Source organism: Choloepus didactylus, chromosome 1 (assembly GCF_015220235.1).
Source record: "Choloepus didactylus isolate mChoDid1 chromosome 1, mChoDid1.pri, whole genome shotgun sequence".
NCBI classification, from domain to species: domain Eukaryota; kingdom Metazoa; phylum Chordata; class Mammalia; order Pilosa; family Megalonychidae; genus Choloepus; species Choloepus didactylus.
Window position 1 is genome coordinate 93382078 of NC_051307.1, and position 22812 is coordinate 93404889.

General features: G+C 37.0%; 1 protein-coding gene across 1 annotated transcript in view; it reads right to left on the reverse strand.

Annotated features, from left to right (window-relative positions):
* The window catches only part of LRCH3 (leucine rich repeats and calponin homology domain containing 3), a 209431-nt gene that overhangs the window by 90601 nt on the left and 96018 nt on the right, over positions 1-22812 (reverse strand). Inside the window, 2 exon segments of the mRNA XM_037837445.1 lie at positions 8125-8133; positions 13906-14011. Of these exon segments, the coding sequence (XP_037693373.1) occupies positions 8125-8133; positions 13906-14011 (115 nt within the window).

Here is a 22812-nt window from a genome sequence, read left to right on the forward strand (position 1 = left end):
CTAGAGTCTATAGTTAACAGTAACACTGTAGTATGCTTCCACTAATTGTAACAAAGGCAATATACCAAAGCTAAATGTCCATAAGAGGGTAATATAAGGAAGAAGTATGGGACTCTTGGTGGTGGTGGTACTGTCTGAAATTTGTTCAATGTATTTAATCTTTATTTTTTCTTTTATTTTTTTACTCGACATTTTTTAATTATTTTTTTCTTTTCTCTTTTTTCTCCTCTTCCTCTTTTATTGTGGAAGAAATGGAAATGTCTACATATAGATTGTGGTTATGCATAACTACATGATTACACCAGGAACCACTGACTGTTTACTAAGGATTGGATGTTTAAAAATAAACAGAGGGATAAAGTGCTGGAGAATATGTGGAAAGAGAGATGTACCTAATCACTGCTGGTGGGGAAGTAGAATGGTACAGCCCATCTGGAGGGCAGTATGGTGGTTCCAGAGGAAGCTAGGTATGGGACTGCCATATGGTCCTGCAATCCCATTACTGGGGATATACTTGGAAGAACTGAGAGCAGGGACACAGACAGACATTTGCACACTGGCATTTATGGTGGCAGTATTCACAATTCGCAATGGATGGAGGTGGCCTAAGGGTACATCAACTGATGAAAGGCATGATGAACTATGGTGTATATATATAATGGAATACCAAGTGGCTGCAAGAAGAAATGAAATTGTGAGGCCTGCAACTATGTAAATGAACTTTGAGAACAGTAGGTTGCATAAAATAAGCCAGAAATGAAAAGACAAACATAACGTCTCACTAATGTAGACTAACTATAATGTGCAAACTCTGAGAACTGAATCTGAGAGCACAGGTTATCAAAGGAAGGCTTACTGTAATGGTCCCTAGACTGTAAGCTCTTAGAGCTGTTACTGCTATTCCTGTGTTTTAACAGTTATTTCTAGATTCTGAGATGCTGAGCTCTTGCGTATAACCTGGTTGGTCCCTGGAACTTCAGGTATCTGTGTGACACCTGAGACTCAGAGCTAGAGTTCGGTAGCTATGAATGTCAAAATTACCCCATACAGCAAATATTAAAGAAGCTGAAAAAGAGATCAGACTTCAATCAGAGATCTGAACGAAATGGACTTGATCATAACTAAGGTAAATCAGACTAAAGGGTAGAGGAGGATACTGACTGTGTTTTAAATCATCATCTGTGTGAGACTGAAAGTAGAGATGTTTATTTGGTGAAAAATCTTTATTTTCTATAGCACACTATATAATTTAAGTTGTATGGTCAGATTATTCAAACACCATAATTACATGGAAACTTGAATAGGGAGTGGGATCTGGTTTGGTCATACAGGTTAGTGTGAAGTCTTGATACATCCCAGAATAATTTGGGCAAAGGATAAAAAAGTATTTGAAAAGCCCCCTTGAGGGGCTGGGGGAAAATGTGGAAATATTAAATTTACCAACCTGGGGAATTAATGATATTCTCACAAACATTGGGGACTACTAATTTAGTAGGCTGAGCCCTCATACTTGGGGCTTGCCCTTATGAAGTTTTGCAGTAACAAACTGCAAAGGAGAGGCTAAGCATACTTATAATTGTGCCTAAGAGTCATCCCCCAGAGAACCTCTTTTGGTGCTCAGATGTAGCCTCTCTCCCTAAGATAAACTGGCAGGTACATGCACTGCCCTACCCCCTCTGTGGGACATGACTCCCAAGGGTGTAAATCTGGCAATGTGTGACATGACTCATGGGAATGAGTCTGGACCTGGCATCGCAGGATTAAGAAAGCCTTCTTGACCAAAAAGGGAAAGGGAAATGAAACTAAGTAAAGTTTCAGGGGCTGAGAGATTTCAAATGGAGTCAAGAGGTCATTCTGAAGGTTATTCTTGTGCATTATATAGATATTCCTTTTTAGTTTTTAGTTTATTAAATAGCTAGAAGGAAATACCTGGAACTGTTGAACTGCAACCCACTAGTCTTGATTCTTGAAGACGAGGGTATAACTATATAGCTTATATGGTGTGACCATGTGATTGCAGAAAATCTTGTGGCTCACACTCCCTTTAATCAGTATATGAACAGAAGGGCAGAAAAATGGAGGCAAAAAAGTAAATGAATAATGGAGGTGGTGGTGGAGGATGGGTTGTTTTGGGTGTTCTTTTTTACTTTTACTTTTATTTTTATTCTTATTTTTATTTTTGTTATCATTTTTTGGAGTAATGAAAAAGTTCAAAAATTGTGCTGATGAATGGACAACTATATGATGACACTGTAAACAACCGACTGTACACTTTGGATGACTACATGGTATATGGCTATATCTCAATAAAATTGCAAGGTAAAAAATGTTATTAAGATGTCAATTCTACCCAAATTGATTTATAGATTCTACGCAACAAAAGTAAAAATTCCAACAACCTACTTTGTAGAATTGGAAAAGTGAGTTATCTAATTTGTCAGGAAGGGAAATGGGTCTCAAATAGCTGAAAACATCCTGAAAAAGAACGATGTGGAAGGACGTACACTTCCTGACTTCAAAGCTTATTATGAAATCACAGTGGTCAAAATAGCATGGTTCTGGCACACAGATATATTGATCAATGGAATCTAATTGAGACTTCAGAAATAAGACCCTCAGATCTATGGTTAATTCATTTTTGACAAGGCCCCCAAATCCACTGAACAGGGTCAGAGTAATCTCTTTAACAAATGGGGCTGGGGGAACTGGATATCCATAGCTGAAAGAATGAATGAGGACCCCTACCTTACACCTTATACAAAAATTAACTCAAAGCAAACCAAAGTCCTAAATATAAAAGCCAGTGCCATTAAACTCCCCGAAGAAAATACAGGGAAACATCTTCAAGACTTAGTGTGCTGGTCTGAATCTATCATATACCCCAAAAAAGACATGTTCTTTTATTCCAATCTTGTGGGGGCAGACTTATTGTGGGTGGGATCTTTTGATTAGATTGTTTCTATGGTGATGTGACCCTGCCCATTCAAGGTGGGTCTTAATCATCTTTACTGGTGTCCTCTATGAGAGGATTAAGGCAGAGACATTCTGAAGAGTTCAGAGCCAACACAGACACGCATGTTTGGAGACGCAGTCAGAAATACCCCAGGAGATGCTAAGCAAGGACTCACAGAAACAGCCAGAACCCACACAGCCAAGGGAAGCCAAGAGATAAAAGTTTGCCTCGGCAACATGGAATATAACTCCCGGGGAGGAATCTGGACCCAGCATTGTGAGATGGAGAACATCTTCTTGACCAAAACAGGGATGTGAAATGAAATGAAATAAGTTTCAGGGGCTGAGAGATTCCAAAAGGAGCCGAGAGGTCACTCTGGTGGGCACTCTTACGCACAATATAGATAACCCTTTTTAGGTTCTAATGAATTGGAATAGCTAGCAGTAAATACCTGAAACTATCAAACTACAACTCAGAACCCTTGAATCTTGAAGACGGTTGTATAAAAATGTAGCTTACGAGGGGTGACAATGTGATTGGGAAAGCCATGTGGATCACACTCCCCTTTGTTCAGTGTATGGATGGACGAGTAGAAAAACGGGGGCGAAAAAAAAAAGCACCCAATGTTCTTTTTTACTTTAATTGTTCTTTTTCACTTTAAGTTTTATTCTTATTACTTTTGTGTGTGTCGTAATGAAAATGTTCAAAAATTAATTTTGGTGATAGACGCACAACCATATGGTGGTACTGTGAACTGATTGTGCGCTTTGTATGACTGCATGGTATGTGAATATATCTCAATAAAATTGAATTATTAAAAAAAAAAAAGTTTGCCTCAGAAAACCCAAGAGTGGATACACAGACGCTTACAGAGAGAAAGCCACTGGAGTCTGAAGCAGAAAGCAACGCAACTGGGGAGCAAAGGACCAGTAGATACCAGCCACGTGCCTTCCCAGCAGACAGAGGTGTTCTGGATACCATTGGCCTTTCTTCAGTGAAGGTATACTCTTGTTGATGCCTTAGTTTGAACACTTTTATGGCCTTAGAACTGTAAATTTGGGAACTAATAAACCCCTATTGTAAAAGCTGATCCATTTCTGGCATATTCCATTTTTGGCAGCTTTGGCAAACCGGAACACTGAGTGATAGGAAGTAGTTTCTTTGGCCTTATACCCAGAGCACAAGCAACAAAAGAAAAAAATAGATAAATGGAACTCCTCAAGACTGAACACTTTTGTGCTTTAAAGATGTTTATGAAAAGGGTGAAAAGGCAGCCAACTCAATGGGAGAAAATATTTGGTAACCATATATTTGATAAGGGTTTGATAGCCATTATATATTCAGAAATCCTACAACTCAACAATAAAAGGACAAACAACCCAACTATGAAATGAGCAAAAGACATGAATAGACATTTCTCCAAAGAGGAAATACAAACGGCTAAAAAGCACATGAAAAGATGTTCCTCTTCATGAGCAATTAGAGAAATGTAAATGAAAAGCACGAGATATAATCTCACACCTATAAGAATGGCCACTATTAAACAAACAGGAAACTACAAGTGTTGGAGAGGATGTGGAGAAAAAGGAACACTTAATCACTGCTGGAGAGAATGTAAAATGATACAGCTGCTGTAGAAGAGAGTTTGGTGGTTCCTCAGAAGACTATATATTGAGTTGCCCTTTAATCTGACAATTCTGCTATTCAGTATATACCCAGAAGATCTGAAAGCAGGGACACCAACAGATATTTGCACACTGATATTCTTAGTGGCATTATTCACAATTGCCAAAAATGGAAACAATCCAAGAGTCCATCAACAAGTAGATAAATAAAATGTGGTCTATACATACAATGGAATATTATGCAGCAGTAAGAAGGAATGAGGTCCTGAAACGTGACAACATGGATGAACCTTAAGGACATAATGCTGAGTGAAATAAGCCAGACACAAAAGGACAGATATTGTTTGATTTCCCTAACATGAACTAACTAGGACATGTAAACTTAGAGTCTTAAAATGTAGAATATAGGGTACCTAGAGACAGAAGCTAGAGAAGGGGGAGCGGTTACCTAATATGTACAGAATTTTTAATGAGGCTGAATTTAAATGTTTAGAAATGAATAGAGGTGATGGTAGCTCATTATTGGGATTATAAGTAACATTGCTGTATTGTAGGTGAATCTGGTTGAAAGGGGTTGTTTAGAGTTATATATCTCACTGATTAACACTACAAATACAAACAAGTTCTTGCATGAACTACAAAGAGTTAATAATAGAGTGGTATATGGGAAAAATGACCTATTGTAAGCTATGGACTATAGTTAACAGTAATACCTTAATATTCTTTCATCAAAGTAACAGGTGTACCACACCAATACTAGGGGTCAATAATATGGGGGTATAAGGGATATGGGTTGTTTGGGGTTTTCTTTTTTGTATTTATCTGATATTTTTCTTTTTGGAGCAATGAAAATGGTTTAAAATTGAATGTGATGATCATTGTACAACCAAGTGGTAATAATGTGAGACACTTGAGTATATACTTTGGACGGAATATATGGTATGTGAATATGTTTCAATAAAATTTGCAGATTCAAAAAATGCATTATAAAAACATGGGGGGGGGTTCCTTAAAAATGAAAATCCTGAAAGACATCTTTTTTTAAACAGAGGGATACACCTTTACAAGTTTCTTCATTAGCCCTTTTAGTTTCTCCAGACATCTTAACATCATTGAAAGTACAGCATTTTTTTGACGCCTCTAAGCAAGTCAGTACTTCTAAAGGAAGGCAGTTCTGTATTATTTTCAGCTCTTTTTATAGGTTCTCCCTATATTGCTATGCCTTTGATTTAAAAAACGTATTCCTGATCTCTTTAATTAATGTGTTGGGAAATTTGGGGGTATAAACAAACAGGACTATATTATTTCCCTTTGTAATAGATCACTTAAGAGTTAACCTGCATTAAAAAAACTTGTGTTGAAGCATAAGGGACTGTACTCCAAGATGTTAAGAGTGTTTGCTGTAAACTCCTATGGGGTTTTCCCCCTAGCAACCTGTGTCTAAAGTCTCCCCTAACTATGAGGTTACTATCGGCATCTCCAAGTTTGTACCTAATGACATTGTCTGGACACAGCCAACTATTCCAAGTGTATGCATTTTAAATCCAACACAATCCAATCCCCAGTATGTGGCATTTTTGGATTTGAGGACCCCATTCTTTTTCTTATGACTGACACCATGGAGTACAAGATGTTTCCAGGCATGTGAATCAATTAGTAGTCCAATTGCAGGAGATACACAGGCTGAAGCCATCTATGGAAGAATGGATGCTAAAGACCTAATTTGCATTTGAATCTCCGGTTTCATCTGTTGCTGAGATCCTGTAGATTTTGCTTCTGTTTTCATAAAACATCATGTTATCTTTAAAGAAATTCATTTTTTCTGAGCTTATGCTGATTCAGATCAGATTTCTGTCACTTGTGAGAAAAATTAGTCCAAACAGATATGTAGCTATAGCAGGGTAATGAGATTATGGGTGTCTTTAATCTTCCTCTTTATACTTTTCTTTATTTTCAAATATTCTATAGCAAAATAAATGTTTTACTTTTCTAACCTGATAAAATTATTTCTAAGTGGCTATAAAGTGATCAACAAAAGAAAAATCCTGTATATTGATCATGCTGAAACTTGTACAGCTTTTCAGTAATGCAAACTACGACTGAAATTTAGTCAATGCACTATTTTGTTCAGAGTCTTCCTGATTTTCATTGTACACACTGCCACCCTCTGTACTATTTATTGTTCCCCACAAGGTCCCCAGGGCTCAGATGCCTTTCGTTATCTCTCACTAAAAAGACTGCAAAATGCAACTGCATCTGTAACATTATTCCTACTAGCTTTCAGAAGCAAAGTTGTAGGATGGTTTACACAGAAGAATGACTGTTCTCCTCTTCCACCACCTCCTCCTCCTCCACTTCCTCCTCTAACCAAATGTATCATGTGTGTCTAGTTAGGACCAAAGGAACCCCATAATTTTTTTTTTTTAAATCATTTTATTGAGATATATTCACATACCACGCAGTCATACAAAACAAATCGTACTTTCGATTGTTTACAGTACCATTACATAGTTGTACATTCATCACCTAAATCAATCCCTGACACCTTCATTAGCACACACACAAAAATAACAAGAATAATAATTAGAGTGAAAAAGAGCAATTGAAGTAAAAAAGAACACTGGGTACCTTTGTCTGTTTGTTTCCTTCCCCTATTTTTCTACTCATCCATCCATAAACTAGACAAAGTGGAGTGTGGTCCTTATGGCTTTCCCAGTCCCATTGTCACCCCTCATAAGCTACATTTTTATACATCTGTCTTCGAGATTCATGGGTTCTGGGTTGTAGTTTGATAGTTTCAGGTATCCAACCCCATAATTTTTAACAAATGTATTTAGTTACAATGCGAAGTATCTTCAGAAGATACTTACTCAAATGTAACAGATTCTGATTTCTGAAAACATTTTTAAAACAATATATAAAATATGGTGACCAAAAAAGGGTTTAAATATTTTAAAGGAGAGTTAATATTTTTTCCAAATAGGGACAAAGTTTTCCAGTATCTACAAAGATACAATATGGTCTTAATTATTTTTCATGTTTAAGAGAGGTTAAACATGAAAAGGGGTGAACGTTATCTTTTATCTTGAGTAAAACTGCTCCCATAAGCTGATCCAGTGTAGCTCTTACTGACATTCTGGTGTTTTAACATCAATATCCTCATTCAAATACACAATCTGGTAAAATAATTAGGGACTTTTAAATGAAGACTTGATTTTTATATCTTAAGGCATTTTCCCTATCAATCTTTATATTATACAATTTGTACAATTATGATATTTTTCTTTCTAGTCTATAAATTCCATGTATATTGGGTTCAGTGTCTTGCCCATCACTTATCTCCAATAAATACTTGTGGAATCGAGAAAAAAAAAAAAAAAAATCATGATCCCATTGCCCAACCTCCTAAGTCATCTTTGATCTACTCTATTTAAAAATTATCCCAGATGCCTCCCCCTTTAGGAGCTCATACTCTTCATTCCTCTTAATTTAAGCATTCCTCTTAATTTAAGCAATTGCAATGGACAACAGTATTTCTGAAGTTACCACTTAATTCTGCTCCTATGTATCTTTCCATACATATATTCCACCATTTCTGAACTTACTATATGTCCTCATAAATATTCAACCCTTCCTAGATGGCAATGAATTTCATTTTAGGTTTTAGGTGACTCATAATATCCATTCATTTGGCCTATCAGAGAAGTCACTCGCAGGCATATATGCCCTTGTACTTTTTTTGAGCCTTTTTTCCTAATTTTGTTATTCTGCTAATCACTGTGTTTCTAAATATTTTCTAGTGGCTGCATCACATATTTTTAACTTGATTTTTTTTTGGAAAGAGCTGAATGTAAATAGCAGGGAGGAAGAAGAAAGTAAATGGAAAAGTTTTCTCCACCCAGAGCTGCCCTCTACAGCAACTTTGTACCATATGGGAGACCCTTATGTAGCTAGGGGGACCTTATGAGAAGTGGATGGTAGGAGGAGCCACTAATAACATATGGTCTCTGTTTCTGTAAAATGTGTAGAAGTCCTCTATGCTGCTTCTTTAAGGATTATGTATCAATTCCTTTTTAAGCATGATTTTCTATTGTTAAACCATCCTTCTTTATTCATTCATTCAACAAATATTTATGGAATGCATCCACTGTGACAGGCACTGTGCTAGGCATTGGGAATACCACTGAATGAGACAGACAAGGTCTCTGCTCTCATGGAGTTTACTTCAGCTGAAGGAGACAGATGACAAGCAAGTAAACAAATTAATAATGTAGTTTGCAATAGTGATTAAAATGCTATGAAGAAAATAAAATTGGGTGGTGATTTAGAATGGTGGAGTCAGGTGGGGGTGGGAGCAACATTAGATAGCAGTCAGGGAAAGCCTTTCTGAGAGATGACATTGGAGCCAAGGCCAGAAGGAAGAGAAGCACCGGTTGGCAGAAAGCCAAGGCCTCAACCAGGGAGGACTTGCTGGTACACTGGAAGAAGAGAAAGCCAGGCAGTTGGACTGTAGTGAGCAATGGGGAGGGGGATTCATACTGAGTTGCTCAGTATCTTTTCATAGGGTCCCCCACTTTTTTTTGCTGGATTGTCATTAAAATCTTATGTGGAGGAACTCAAAGAATGTTTAGGAGCCCAAAAGTCCCCAATGACAAGATTAAAAAGCAACTGATTTTTAACTTCGTTTCTCTTCTCATTCCTATTTTCATTGATTTCCCACATGTAGTCCTTTTCCTTAGGAAGTCTCTAAAGCTCTGAAATGGATGATCAGGTTAGCAATGTCTGCCAGCTGTCTAAGAGGCTGGAAAATGAACTACTCAAAATATTCATTGAAATTCTGAAACAAAGTTTGGTTTTCTCTCTATATTTGAATTATTTCTTCTATTTAACCGGAAGGGGTTTTTGTATAACCAAAACCTTAACACAAAAGGAGATTTGAAAGGAGCAAACGATTCAGTGGGTAGGTCATGAAACTACAGATGGGATTTTGGGGGTGAATTTGTCAGTATCTGGATTTTAATCCAGACCTCTCTCTTAGCAAGTTTTGGGTAAGTCACTTCACATACATTTCCTCCTTTGAAAAGAGAAGGCTGGCTTAGTTATTTAATAAAGTCCCTCCCAGGCCTGAATTCTGAGACTATGCTTTACCATAGAGTTTTATAATTCTTTCATGTCACAGTAATATGGAGCACTAGAGAAAAGCCTAGGCTTTTAGTTAACAGAGAGCCAGATAAAATCTCATTGATAAAATTTTAGTTTTAGGAAAAATTGGTTTGAATTCTAGCTTTATTACTACAGAACTGATAAACAACATATAGCATATGGAGAATATTATTTAGTTGTGAAAAGTAATGGAATTCTGATACATGTGACAACATGACTGGTCCTTGAAACCATCACATTCAGTGAAATAAACTCAAAGGAACAAATATCGTATGATCTCACTGGTATTAAAAAAACTACAGGACTGTATAACATAAATAATGAACCCTAATGCAAACCATGGACTACAGTTAATAGCACAGTTACAGTAATATTCTTTTATCATTGTAAGAAATGTACCATACTAATGTAAGGTATTATTAATTGTGGGGGGGGGGTGTCATAAATTGGAACTCTGTATTTTCTGCATGTTTTTTTTCTGTAAACCTACAACTTCTCTAATAATAATAACAATTTTCAAAAAGTCTCTGAACTCAGGGACTCCAGGCAAAATGGAAGGTAGTGATGAGTTGCCAGATGAAAAAGGAGGATTTAAATGAAAGTCTACATACTTCATGGTGAAACCTCAGCAACTTCACACCCTTCCCCCAACCTCAGCTCCTTGAATGCCAGTAGTTAGGAATATACAACAATATAGAAGGAATGGAGGATCTCTCTCTGGAGAAACTATACAGTCCTATATAAACAATCTTCAGATACTGATATGGAGTTTTCCCCAGTCAAATATTCAGCTTGCTGTATTAATTACCATGATACAATTCCTTTCTAGTATACTCAGAACTTGTAGTCAGCTGTATACAGACAGGATATGATCCACAGACATTTGGAAAAGTTTCCAACTGTAAGATGAAGATCAGAACAAATCAACAGAAAAAAAAGACCCCAGAAGAAACAGATACTATGCCAGAAACAGAAAAACTATAATTAATATCTCTAATCTCAGTGATGTAAGATATTGAACCACTAAAATAAGAAATGGATGTTTTTTAAAAATCACAAAATAACAAGACTTCTTAGAAGTGAAAAATATGCTTACAAATTAAAAATTCAAACTGGTTGGAACTTAAAGAAATCTCCCCTTCAGGGTAAAACAAATTTGAGAAAGAAGAAAAATCATACGCTCCATCAGAGGCGCAACATCAATTAATAGAAACTGCAGATAGAGAGAACAGAGGAACCATAAGAGAAGAAATTATCAGAGAGGTATAAGACCATTTCCTAGAATTAAAGATATAAATTTCTGGTTGGAAAAGAGTCCAGTAAGTATCCAGCACACTGAATTAAAATGTATTACATCAAGGCATGACATCACAAAATTTCAGAGCAGTAGAAAAAAAAAGAAAAGATTCTAAAATCTCTAAATTGTTTGCAAACAAAGGACTGGACTCAGGAATGGCACCGGACTCTTAATTGCAACATTGAAAGCTAAAAGCTAATGGAGAAAAGACATAAAAATTCTGAGAAAATGATTTTCAATCTAGAATCTACAGCCAAACAAATTATTAAATAAGATTGAGGGTAGAATAAAGACATTCCTATTAAATAGAAGTCTCAAAAAATTCCCCCCATGACATATTCTCAAGAAACTGTTGGAAAATGTGACCCATCAAAAAGAAAAAAAAAAAAAAAAGAAAAAGAAAAGGAGAGAGAGAAAAAAAGGGAGGCATCTAGGAATCAGAGTACTCCACACAGCAGATAGAAAGCTAGGTAGCAACATCGAGAACAACCAATCCAGATTGGAAGTGAAGGAAAAAGGGCTTAGTGAGAGTGATAAGCAGGAAAAAAAAATGGAAGTGATAATCTGATTGGTTTGACTCAGAAGGAAACTGTTGAGAGACTGCTGGAAAAAACAGGAGAAATTAGTCATAGGTACACAAGGAAATTAGCCATAGGTACTAAGCAAATGAAAAAAACACGAGGAATTATTAATGCTAGAAAACAAAACCAAAAGATGTACGAGAAAAGAAATGAAATCAGAGTACATCACTTGCATTTGTAGGGAACAATAATAATTTAGTTTAATATATAAACAGCAATCTGACCAAAAGTTGTAAAATTATACTGGGAAGATGGGAGGAGGGAAGTAAAGGTATGATGTGGTGATAATATAAGGAAGTGATTTAAATCCTCATCTACCATAACAGGAAGTTAACACAAGTGTCAAAGTTGATAAATCCATCATTGTTGTAAAAGCATTTTATCTGGAAATATGTCAGTAACACAAGTGGAAAGAGTCAAAGGAGTTAAAGGAAGATATTTGTGGCCACTGGAAATGGAGGGGGGGGGTTGAGGCAGAAGAATGCAAGTATTTATTTTAAGCTATTTAACACAATTTGACTTTTAAAATAATGACGTAATATGCTATTTGATAAAAACAAAATTAACTTAAAATCAAAATGGCAACTTAAGAAAAGATGTAATACTTTAAATATCAAATTCTAATATGTTAAAGACAACCAATAAGTTAACATGAACTTTCACATTAACTTGTTTTTGTGTAGATGTTGGAATAAAGTTTCTCCTGCCATCTCTGTTTACCTGATTATGCTGAGATTACAAAATAAGCTGTTAAAAAAACATTTGAAACTATTTGTGTGACACAATTTTCTTGGTAGTATGCGATGAAAATAAAATACAGAAATAAATTAGATGACAAAATTATTAGACTGCAATTTTCATCTAAAACCTTCAATTTTAACTTTTATCAAATCAATCCCAATGTTTTCCTTAACAGATTTCATATTTAATAAATATTTATTATACGAGTAAGCCTCTAAAGATCAACTGCAATAGGTAGGTCCTGAGTAGAGGGGTAATTCTGGATGAGAATTTTGGGTTATAAGGTCCAGTGAAATGATTTTGGTTAGTTCTGCTAAGGGCCTTCATTTACACTGCCAGATAGTGGAAAGACGATCAAGGAGGAAATGAGTAAGGCCCTGAAAATAAAAGGTTATGAAGGGTACCACAAAAGCTTAGTAAGAGTAAAGATACATAGGATTCTGGGTGATGTGATTGGTGAGTATTTAAAAAGGGTTGGAAAAGTCACTTTCTAACATATTTTGGGGATCCAAAATGTCAAAGCTACATTAGTATGTAGAACTAAGTATCATACTGGATCAAACTGGTATAAACATTTGGATTCCATAGTTAAAGCAAAGCATCATAAGCTAATCTGACATTTATTATACACTATAGTCATGTTTTGTACAACACAGAAAATCATTGCCATGAAAATACTTTCTAAAGATTCCTTGTCTTTTAGATATATATGTTTTGAAATGTCTATGGGTGAATGTCTGGAATTTGTTTCAAATTAATCTAGAAGATAGGATGAAGGGAAGTGGGGGGGATATAGAGGAAACAAGAGTTGCCATGAGCTGTGACTGTTGTAGCTAGGTGATGGGTACATAGGGTCCACTGTTCTCTACATTTATATAGGAAATTTCCCATAAAAGAAAGAGATATAAGAAAATATATTCTGAACACAATAAAACGGTTCTCCCTACTTCACTACCTTTTGCAGCCTTTTGTTTGATGAATTCTGTATTTTTGAAAGACTGATAAATTATATGTAATTTGTTTAACCATTTTTGTTATTAAAATATAGATACCAGAGTTTATAGTTTGCCTAAGATAATGGGTCACCTAGGGTAGTCTCTCACCTGATTCATTATTCATTCTACTCATTAGCCTCCATTTGAACATTTCCAATAAAGGATAAGTTTATTAAGTTCAGCTCAAAGTCCATTTTTAAGTCTGTGCTAATGTGAGAATGCTTTTCATTACAGTAAATTATTCTCTTATCAAAAACACGCTATATTAACCCCAATACTAATGTTTACTGAACTTTCTAGTGATCCCCAACCTAATTTATAGATTATATCAGTTGACAAAATCTAAAAATAAAACCACTGGTCTATTGTTATCAGCGCATTAGGGAAGAACTGAACTTTCAAAATTCACAATGGAACACATAATTCTTAATAAGCCAGTACATCTCAAATATCGGCCATAACTTTTACACATTTCTGTCTTCTATCTATCAGTGTAAGAGATCTTTAAAATAAAAAGACAAACAATAATAAAATTATTTTAGCTTCTTACCTTCAGGCAAACGTACTAAGTGATTTCTCCTTACATTAAGGTCTCTCAATGCCTCCAAATTACCAATTTGAGAAGGTATTGTTTGAATTTCATTGCAGCTCACATCCTATATCAAAAGGATACAAAATAAAGAATTGTTCTAATATTACAAACTTGACTGCTTTAATCTATATGGGAAAATGAGGTTGGATAAAATAATACCTAAGGATGGTCCCTCACAGTTGTAAAACAAAAACAAAAACAAAAACAAAACAAAACAAAACAAAATGTAAAAAGATAAGATTCTATGTCAAAGAACAATTCTACAGTGTGTGCCGGCATCTAATTTTTTAAAATGTATAGACTTTTGACTGATTCTGTACATGACTCTTTTTTTAAAAGCAGTTTTATAGAGATATATTCACATACCATGCAATCCATCCAAAGTGTACAATCCATGGCTCACAGTATATTCAGAGTTGTATATTCATCACCACAATCAGTTTTAGAACATTTTCATTACTCCATATCCCGAAGACCCCTTATTATTGACACTTAGCATTGGTGTAGTACCTTTGTTATAACCAATGAAAGAATATTAAAATATTACTGTTAACTATAGTCTGTTGTTTGCATTAGGTGTATTTTTTCCCACATACCACCCTACTGTTAACACCTTGTAATCATGATGTACATTTGTCACAGTTCATGAAAGAATATTCTAATATTTCTACTATTAACCCCAGTCATCATCCCAACAAGGTATATTATGTTATACAGTCCCATGTTTTATTTTATTTTATTTTATTTTTTTTTTAAATCATCATTTTATTGAGATATATTCACATACCACGCAGTCATACAAAACAAATTGTACTTTCGATTGTTTACAGTACCATTACATAGTTGTACATTCATCACCTAAATCAATCCCTGACACCTTCATTAGCACACACACAAAAATAACAAGAATAATAATTAGAGTGAAAAAGAGCAATTGAAGTAAAAAAGAACACTGGGTACCTTTGTCTGTCTGTTTCCCTCCCCTACTTTTCTACACATCCATCCATAAACTAGACAAAGTGGTGTTTGGTCCTTATGGCTTTCCCAATCCCATTGTCACCCCTCATAAGCTACATTTTTATACAACTGTCTTCGAGATTCATGGGTTCTGGGTTGTAGTTTGATAGTTTCAGGTATCCACCACCAGCTTCCCCAATTCTTTAGAACCTAAAAAGGGTTGTCTAAAGTGTGCATAAGAGTGCCCACCAGAGTGACCTCTCGGCTCCTTTTGGAATCTCTCTGCCACTGAAGCTTATTTCATTTCCTTTCACATCCCCCTTTTGGTCAAGAAGATGTTCTCCGTCCCACGGTGCCAGGTCTACATTCCTCCCTGGGAGTCATATTCCACGTTGCCAGGGAGATTCACTTCCCTGGGTGTCTGATCCCACGTAGGGGGGAGGGCAGTGATTTCACCTTTCAAGTTGGCTTAGCCAGAGAGAGAGGGCCACATCTGAGCAACAAAGAGGCATTCAGGAGGAGACTCTTAGGCACAAATACAGGGAGGCTTAGCCTCTCCTTTGCAGCAACCGTCTTCCCAAGGGTAAAACTTATGGTAGAGGGCTCAACCCATCAAACCACCAGTCCCCTATGTCTGTGGTCATGTTAGCAACCATGGAGGTGGGGTAGGCGAATACCCCTGCATTCTCCACAGGCTCCTCAAGGGGGCACTACATCTTTTTTTTTTTTTTTTTTAACTTTCCCTTCTTTTTTCAAATCACCTGTATGAAAAAAAAAGTTAAAAAGAAAACAAACATACAATAAAAGAGCATTTCAAAGAGACCATAGCAAGGGAGTAAGAAAAAGACAACTAACCTAAGATAACTGCTTAACTTCCAACATGTTCCTACTTTACTCCAAGAAAGTTACATAATATAGCAACATTTCAGTGAACTTGTTTCTACTACAACCATCAGAAATTAACAGACCATAGTCATTTCTGGGCATCCCCAGAACGTTGAATAGCTTATCTGTTCTTCCTGGATTATTGTTCCCCCTTCCTTAATTGCTCTCTACTGCTAGTTCCCCTACATTCTACATTATAAACCATTTGTTTTACATTTTTCAAAGTTCACATTAGTGGTAGCATATAATATTTCTCTTTTTGTGCCTGGCTTATTTCGCTCAGCATTATGTCTTCAAGGTTCATCCATGTTGTCATATGTTTCACCAGATCGTTCCTTCTTACTGCCGCGTAGTATTCCATCGTGTGTATATACCACATTTTATTTATCCACTCATCTGTTGAAGGACATTTGGGTTGTTTCCATCTCTTGGCAATTGTGAATAATGCTGCTATGAACATTGGCGTGCAGATATCTGTTCGTGTCACTGCTTTCCGATCTTCCGGGTATATACCGAGGAGTGCAATCGCTGGATCGAATGGTAGCTCTATATCTAGTTTTCTAAGGAACTGCCAGACTGACTTCCAGAGTGGCTGAACCATTATACAGTCCCACCAACAATGAATAAGAGTTCCAATTTCTCCACATCCCCTCCAGCATTTGTAGTTTCCTGTTTGTTTAATGGCAGCCATTCTAACCGGTGTTAGATGGTATCTCATTGTGGTCTTAATTTGCATCTCTCTAATAGCTAGTGAAGCTGAACATTTTTTCATGTGTTTCTTGGTCATTTGTATTTCCTCTTCAGAGAACTGTCTTTTCATATCTTTTGCCCATTTTATAATTGGGCTGTCTGTACTATTGTCATTGAGATGTAGGATTTCTTTGTATATGCAAGATATCAGTCTTTTGTCAGATACATGGTTTCCAAAAATTTTTTCCCATTGAGTTGGCTGCCTCTTTACCTTTTTGAGAAATTCCTTTGAGGTGCAGAAACTTCTAAGCTTGAGGAGTTCCCATTTATCTATTTTCTCTTTTGTTGCTTGTGCTTTGGGTGTAAAGTCTAGGAAGTGGCCTCCTAATACAAGGTCTTGAAGATGTTTTCCTACATTATCTTCTAGGAGTTTTATGGTACTTTCTTTTATATTGAGATCTTTGGTCCATTTTGAGTTAATTTTTGTGTAGGGGGTGAGGTAGGGGTCCTCTTTCATTCTTTTGGATATGGATATCCAACTCTCCCAGCCCCATTTGTTGAAAAGACCATTATGGCTCAGTTCGGTGACTTTGGGGGCCTTATCAAAGATCAGTCGGCCATAGATCTGAGGGTCTATCTCTGAATTCTCAATTCGATTCCATTGATCTATATGTCTATCTTTGTGCCAGTACCATGCTGTCTTGGCAACTGTGGCTTTATAATAAGCTTCAAAGTCAGGGAGTGTAAGTCCTCCCACTTTGTTTTTCTTTTTTAGAGTGTCTTTAGCAATTCGAGGCATCTTCCCTTTCCAAATAAATTTGATAACTAGCTTTTCCAAGTCTGCAAAGTAGGTTGTTGGAATTTTGATTGGGATTGCATTGAATCTGTAGATGAGTTTGGGTAGAATTGACATCTTAATGACATTTAGCCTTCCTATCCATGAACATGGAATATTTTTCCATCTTTTAAGGTCCCCTTCTATTTCTTTTAGTAGAGTTATGTAGTTTTCTTTGTATAGGTCTTTTACATCTTTGGTTAAGTTGATTCCTAGGTACTTGATTTTTTTAGTTGCTATTGAAAATGGTATCTTTTTCTTGAGTGTCTCTTCAGTTTGTTCATTTCTAGCATATAGAAACATTACTGACTTATGTGCATTAATCTTGTATCCCGCTACTTTGCTAAATTTGTTTATTAGCTCTAGTAGGTGTATCGTTGATTTCTCAGGGTTTTCTAGATATAAGATCATATCATCTGCAAACAATGACAGTTTTACTTCTTCTTTTCCAATTTGGATGCCTTTTATTTCTTTGTCTTGCCGGATTGCCCTGGCTAGCACTTCCAGCACAATGTTGAATAACAGTGGTGACAGCGGGCATCCTTGTCTTGTTCCTGATCTTAGAGGGAAGGCTTTCAGTCTCTCACCATTGAGTACTATGCTGGCTGTGGGTTTTTCATATATGCTCTTTATCATGTTGAGGAAGTTTCCTTCAATTCCTACCTTTTGAAGTGTTTTTATCAAAAAGGGATGTTGGATTTTGTCAAATGCTTTTTCAGCATCTATTGAGATGATCAATTGATTTTTCCCTTTCGAGTTTTTAATGTGTTGTAATACATTGATTGTTTTTCTGATGTTGAACCATCCTTGCATGCCTGGAATGAACCCCACTTGGTCATGGTGTATGATTTTTTTAATGTGTCTTTGGATTCGATTTGCAAGTATTTTGTTGAGGATTTTTGCATCTATATTCATTAGGGAGATTGGCCGGTAGTTTTCCTTTTTTGTAGCATCTTTGCCTGGTTTTGGTATTAGATTGATGTTAGCTTCATAAAATGAGTTAGGTAGTGTTCCATTTTTTTCAATGTTTTGAAAGAGTTTGAGTAAGATTGGTGTCAGTTCTTTCTGGAAAGTTTGGTAGAATTCCCCTGTGAAGCCATCTGGCCCTGGGCATTTATTTGTGGGAAGATTTTTGATGACTGATTGGATCTCTTTGCTTGTGATGGGTTGGTTGAGGTCTTCTATTTCTTCTCTGGTCAGTCTAGGTTGTTCATATGTTTCCAGGAAATTGTCCATTTCTTCTACATTATCCAGTTTGTTGCCATACAGTTGTTCATAATATCCTCTTATAATTTTTTTAATTTCTTCAGGATCTGCAGTTATGTCACCTTTTTCATTCATTATTTTGTTTATATGGGTCTTCTCTCTTTTTGATTTTGTCAGTCTAGCTAGGGGCTTGTCAATCTTGTTGATCTTCTCAAAGAACCAACTTTTGGTGATATTTATCCTTTCTATTGTTTTTTTGTTCTCTATGTCATTTATTTCTGCTTTAATCCTTGTTATTTCTTTTCTTCTACTTGGTTTAGGATTGGTTTGCTGTTCATTTTCTAGCTTCTTCAGTTGATCCATTAGTTCTTTGATTTTGGCTCTTTCTTCCTTTTTAATATATGCGTTTAGTGCTATAAATTTCCCCCTTAGCACTGCTTTTGCTGCATCCCATAGGTTTTGGTATGTTGTGTTCTCATTTTCATTCGTCTCTATATATTTAGCAATTTCTCTTGCTATTTCTTCTTTAACCCACTGATTGTTTAGGAGTGTGTTGTTTAACCTCCAGGTATTTGTGAATTTTCTAAGTCTCTGATGGTTATTGACTTCTAATTGTATTCCATTGTGGTCAGAGAATGTGCTTTGAATGATTTCAATCTTTTTAAATTTATTGAGGCTTGTTTTATGTCCCAGCATATGATCTATTCTGGAGAAAGTTCCGTGAGCACTAGAAAAGTATGTGTATCCTGGTGATTTGGGATGTAATGTCCTGTAGATGTCTGTTAAATCTAATTCATTTATCAGATTGTTTAGGTTTTCAGTTTCCTTATTGGTCTTCTGTCTGGTTGATCTATCTATAGGAGAGAGTGATGTGTTGAAGTCTCCCACAATTATTGTGGAAACATCAATTGCTTCCTTTAGTTTTGCCAATGTTTCTCTCATGTATTTTGTGGCACCTTGATTGGGTGCATAGACATTTACGATTGTTATTTCTTCTTGCTGAATTGCCCCTTTTATTAGTATGTAGTGGCCTTCTTTGTCTCTCAAAACATCCCTGCATTTGAAGTCTATTTTATCTGAGATTAATATTGCTACACCTGCTTTCTTTTGGCTGTAGCTTGCATGAAATATTTTTTTCCATCCTTTCACTTTCAATTTCTTTGTGTCCCTGTGTCTAAGATGAGTCTCTTGTATGCAACATATTGATGGTTCATTTTTTTTGATCCATTCTGCGAATCTATATCTTTTAATTGGGGAGTTTAATCCATTTACATTCAACGTTAAAACCGTGAAGGCATTTCTTGAATCGGCCATCTTATCCTTTGGATTATGTTTGCCATATTTTTCCCTCTCTCTATTAATATCCTTTATTGTACCCATACCGAATCTCTTTAGTACTGAACCTTTCTCCAAGTCTCTCTGTCCTGTCTTTGTTTCTCTGTCTGTAGGGCTCCCTTTAGTATCTCCAGTAGGGCAGGTCTCTTGTTAGCAAATTCTCTCAGCATTTCTTTGTCTGTGAAAAATTTAAGCTCTCCCTCAAATTTGAAGGAGAGCTTTGCTGGATAAAGTATTCTTGGCTGGAAATTCCTCTCTCTCAGAATTTTAAATATATCGTGCCATTGCCTTCTCGCCTCCATGGTGGCTGCTGAGTAGTCACTACTTAGTCTTATGCTGTTTCCTTTGTATGTGGTGAATTGCTTTTCTCTTGCTGCTTTCAGAACTTGCTCCTTCTCTTCTATGTTTGACAGTGTGATCAGTATATGTCTCGGAGTGGGTTTTTTTTGGATTTATTCTATTTGGAGTTCGCTGAGCATTTATGATTTGTGTATTTATGTTGTTTAGAAGATTTGGGAAGTTTTCCCCAACAATTTCTTTGAATACTCTTCCTAGACCTTTACCCTTTTCTTCCCCTTCTGGGACACCAATGAGTCTTATATTCGGACGCTTCATATTATCTATCATATCCCTGAGGTCCATTTCGAGTTTTTCAATTTTTTTCCCCATTCTTTCTTTTATGCTTTCATTTTCCATTCTGTCATCTTCCAGGTCACTGATTCGTTGTTCAACTTCCTCTAGTCTTGTACTATGAGTGTCCAGAATCTTTTTAATTTGGTCAACAGTTTCTTTAATTTCCATAAGATCATCCATTTTTTTATTTAGTCTTGCAATGTCTTCTTTATGCTCTTCTAGGGTCTTCTTGATTTCCTTCATATCCCGTACTAGGGTCTCATTGTTCATCTTTAGTTCTTTGAGTAGCTGCTCTAGGTGTGTCTCTTCTGGTCTTTTGATTTGGGTGCTTGGGCTTGGGTTATCCATATCGTCTGGTTTTTTCATATGCTTTATAATTTTCTGTTGTTTTTGGCCTCGTGGCATTTGCTGTCCTTGATAGGGTTCTTTTAGGGTTTGTAGACCAGTTGAAGTCCTTATCTCTAATTTATCAGATCTACAGCTTCGTGGAGTACACTTTCTCTAACTAACCAGCAGGTGGCGTCCACGAGCCACCTGTTCTCCACAAGCCAGATCTCCCCTGCTTAGCCTTTTTGGTGAGTGGGGGAGTGAGTCTTGTGGGGCCCAATTGGTGTCCCAAGCTTGCGTGTGTAGTTGGTGTTGCCTGCCCTGTATGTGGGGCGTGTTTCTGGGCAGTCGGGGAGGGGGGGTGGCCCTAACAATCAAATCTCCCTGATGATCCTAGAGTTTTAAAGCTACTGCAATAGTCTAATCCTTCAGTTCAGTCCTGCCACAGTTTGTCTCTGCCACTGACCCACAAGTCTTTGGTATTGGCGTATGGCTCCTGAGACTTGCAAGTGGGCCCCTCTTCCAGGCTGTGCACCCCGGGTCCTCTGTTGAGGGATGACTGTGCTATGTCACAGGTGAGTGCCGTCCCCCCAGGGCAGTTCTGGGCTGCTGGGCTGTGTTGGGAGGCTCCCAGTCTGCTCAAATGATGGCTGAATGGGGCTCTGTTAATTCACACTGCTCCCCCTTCCCAGCTCTGGGACATTCAGCTGAGGTTGCAGGGAAGGCTAATGTCCACGCCCAGTTTTGTGGTGTGTGCCTGTTATTTGAAGCACTTCCGTCACACTGGGTTGTCTGGGGCAGCTCTGGGCTATGGGGCTGGCGATGGGCAGGAGTGTTTCCTGTCCACCAGGATGGTGGCTGTGAGCGGACACCCCCCTTTTCTTGGGAAGTTGTGTTGTTTAGTGAATTTTCTCAGCCACTGGATTATTGCCTTTTGTCTCAGAGCTCTCTTATTTCTGCTCTTGACTTGACGTGCCCAAATTTCAATTCTTTGAAGCTTTCTGTATTGAGCTTCTTAGAGTAATTGTTTTAGAAAAAGCAAAAAGGATTTAAAAAAAAAAAAAAAAAAAAAAAAAAAAAACGGCCCTCCTCAGAGATCTAATGGGTTATTGAAATGCTAATAGACAAAGCAACCAGGGCCATTAAGGAAAGGTGCCCTGGGCAGAGAGATCAGCCTTGCTTCGGGATTTGCATATGCGCCTCAAGGCCTGATCTCCGCCCTTCCCCTTTCTGTGTTCACCAGAACTCCAAAAATCCTCTGCTTTTACTTTGGAGCTTCTCGTGTTGTTTTCCTTCTATGCCCGTCTCCTCTCTGCTGGGCTGGCTGCTCTCAGAGTCTCTGGTGTCTGGCCTCAGTCTATCTATGGTTGGAGTTTGAATCAGTAGAATGAGTTTCCGATGAGAGCAGCCACTGCAATTCTCCCTTCTCCTTCCTGGAGCTGACAGCCCCTCCTCCCCCGGGACTGAGCCTGGCAGGGAGGGGCGCGGGTCCCCTGGCCGCAAAAACTTACAGATTTCGGTGATCTCAGCAGTTCCACGTTTTCATGAGTGTTGTATGAAGTATGCCCAAAGACAGATTGCTCTGTGGTGTCCAGTCCATGCAGTTCCTGGCTTTTTACCTACTTTCCTGGAGGAGTAACTAAAACATACAGCTCACCAGTCTGCCATCTTGCCCCGCCTCCCTATATATGCTTTTTGATAATAGAATTATAATTGCTGTTGCCTTTTGGCTAAGACCCAGTTTTCCTGTCATTCCAACTTCTTTTAGAACTCTTTAAACTTTGATGACTAGAGCATTGGACTATGAAGTCTAAGCTTGCAGTTCTACTTCAGTCATTAATTGGTAGGAAAAGGAAAATTAGCACCATTTTCTCTTAGATTATTTTGGAAAAATAAAAAAAATAATGCCTGGGGCTTATTTAAGTTTTTGATAAGTGGTCTTTTAAAAATAGTAAATATGTTAATATTCTTTTCACATTTTAAGAAATTTTAAATGT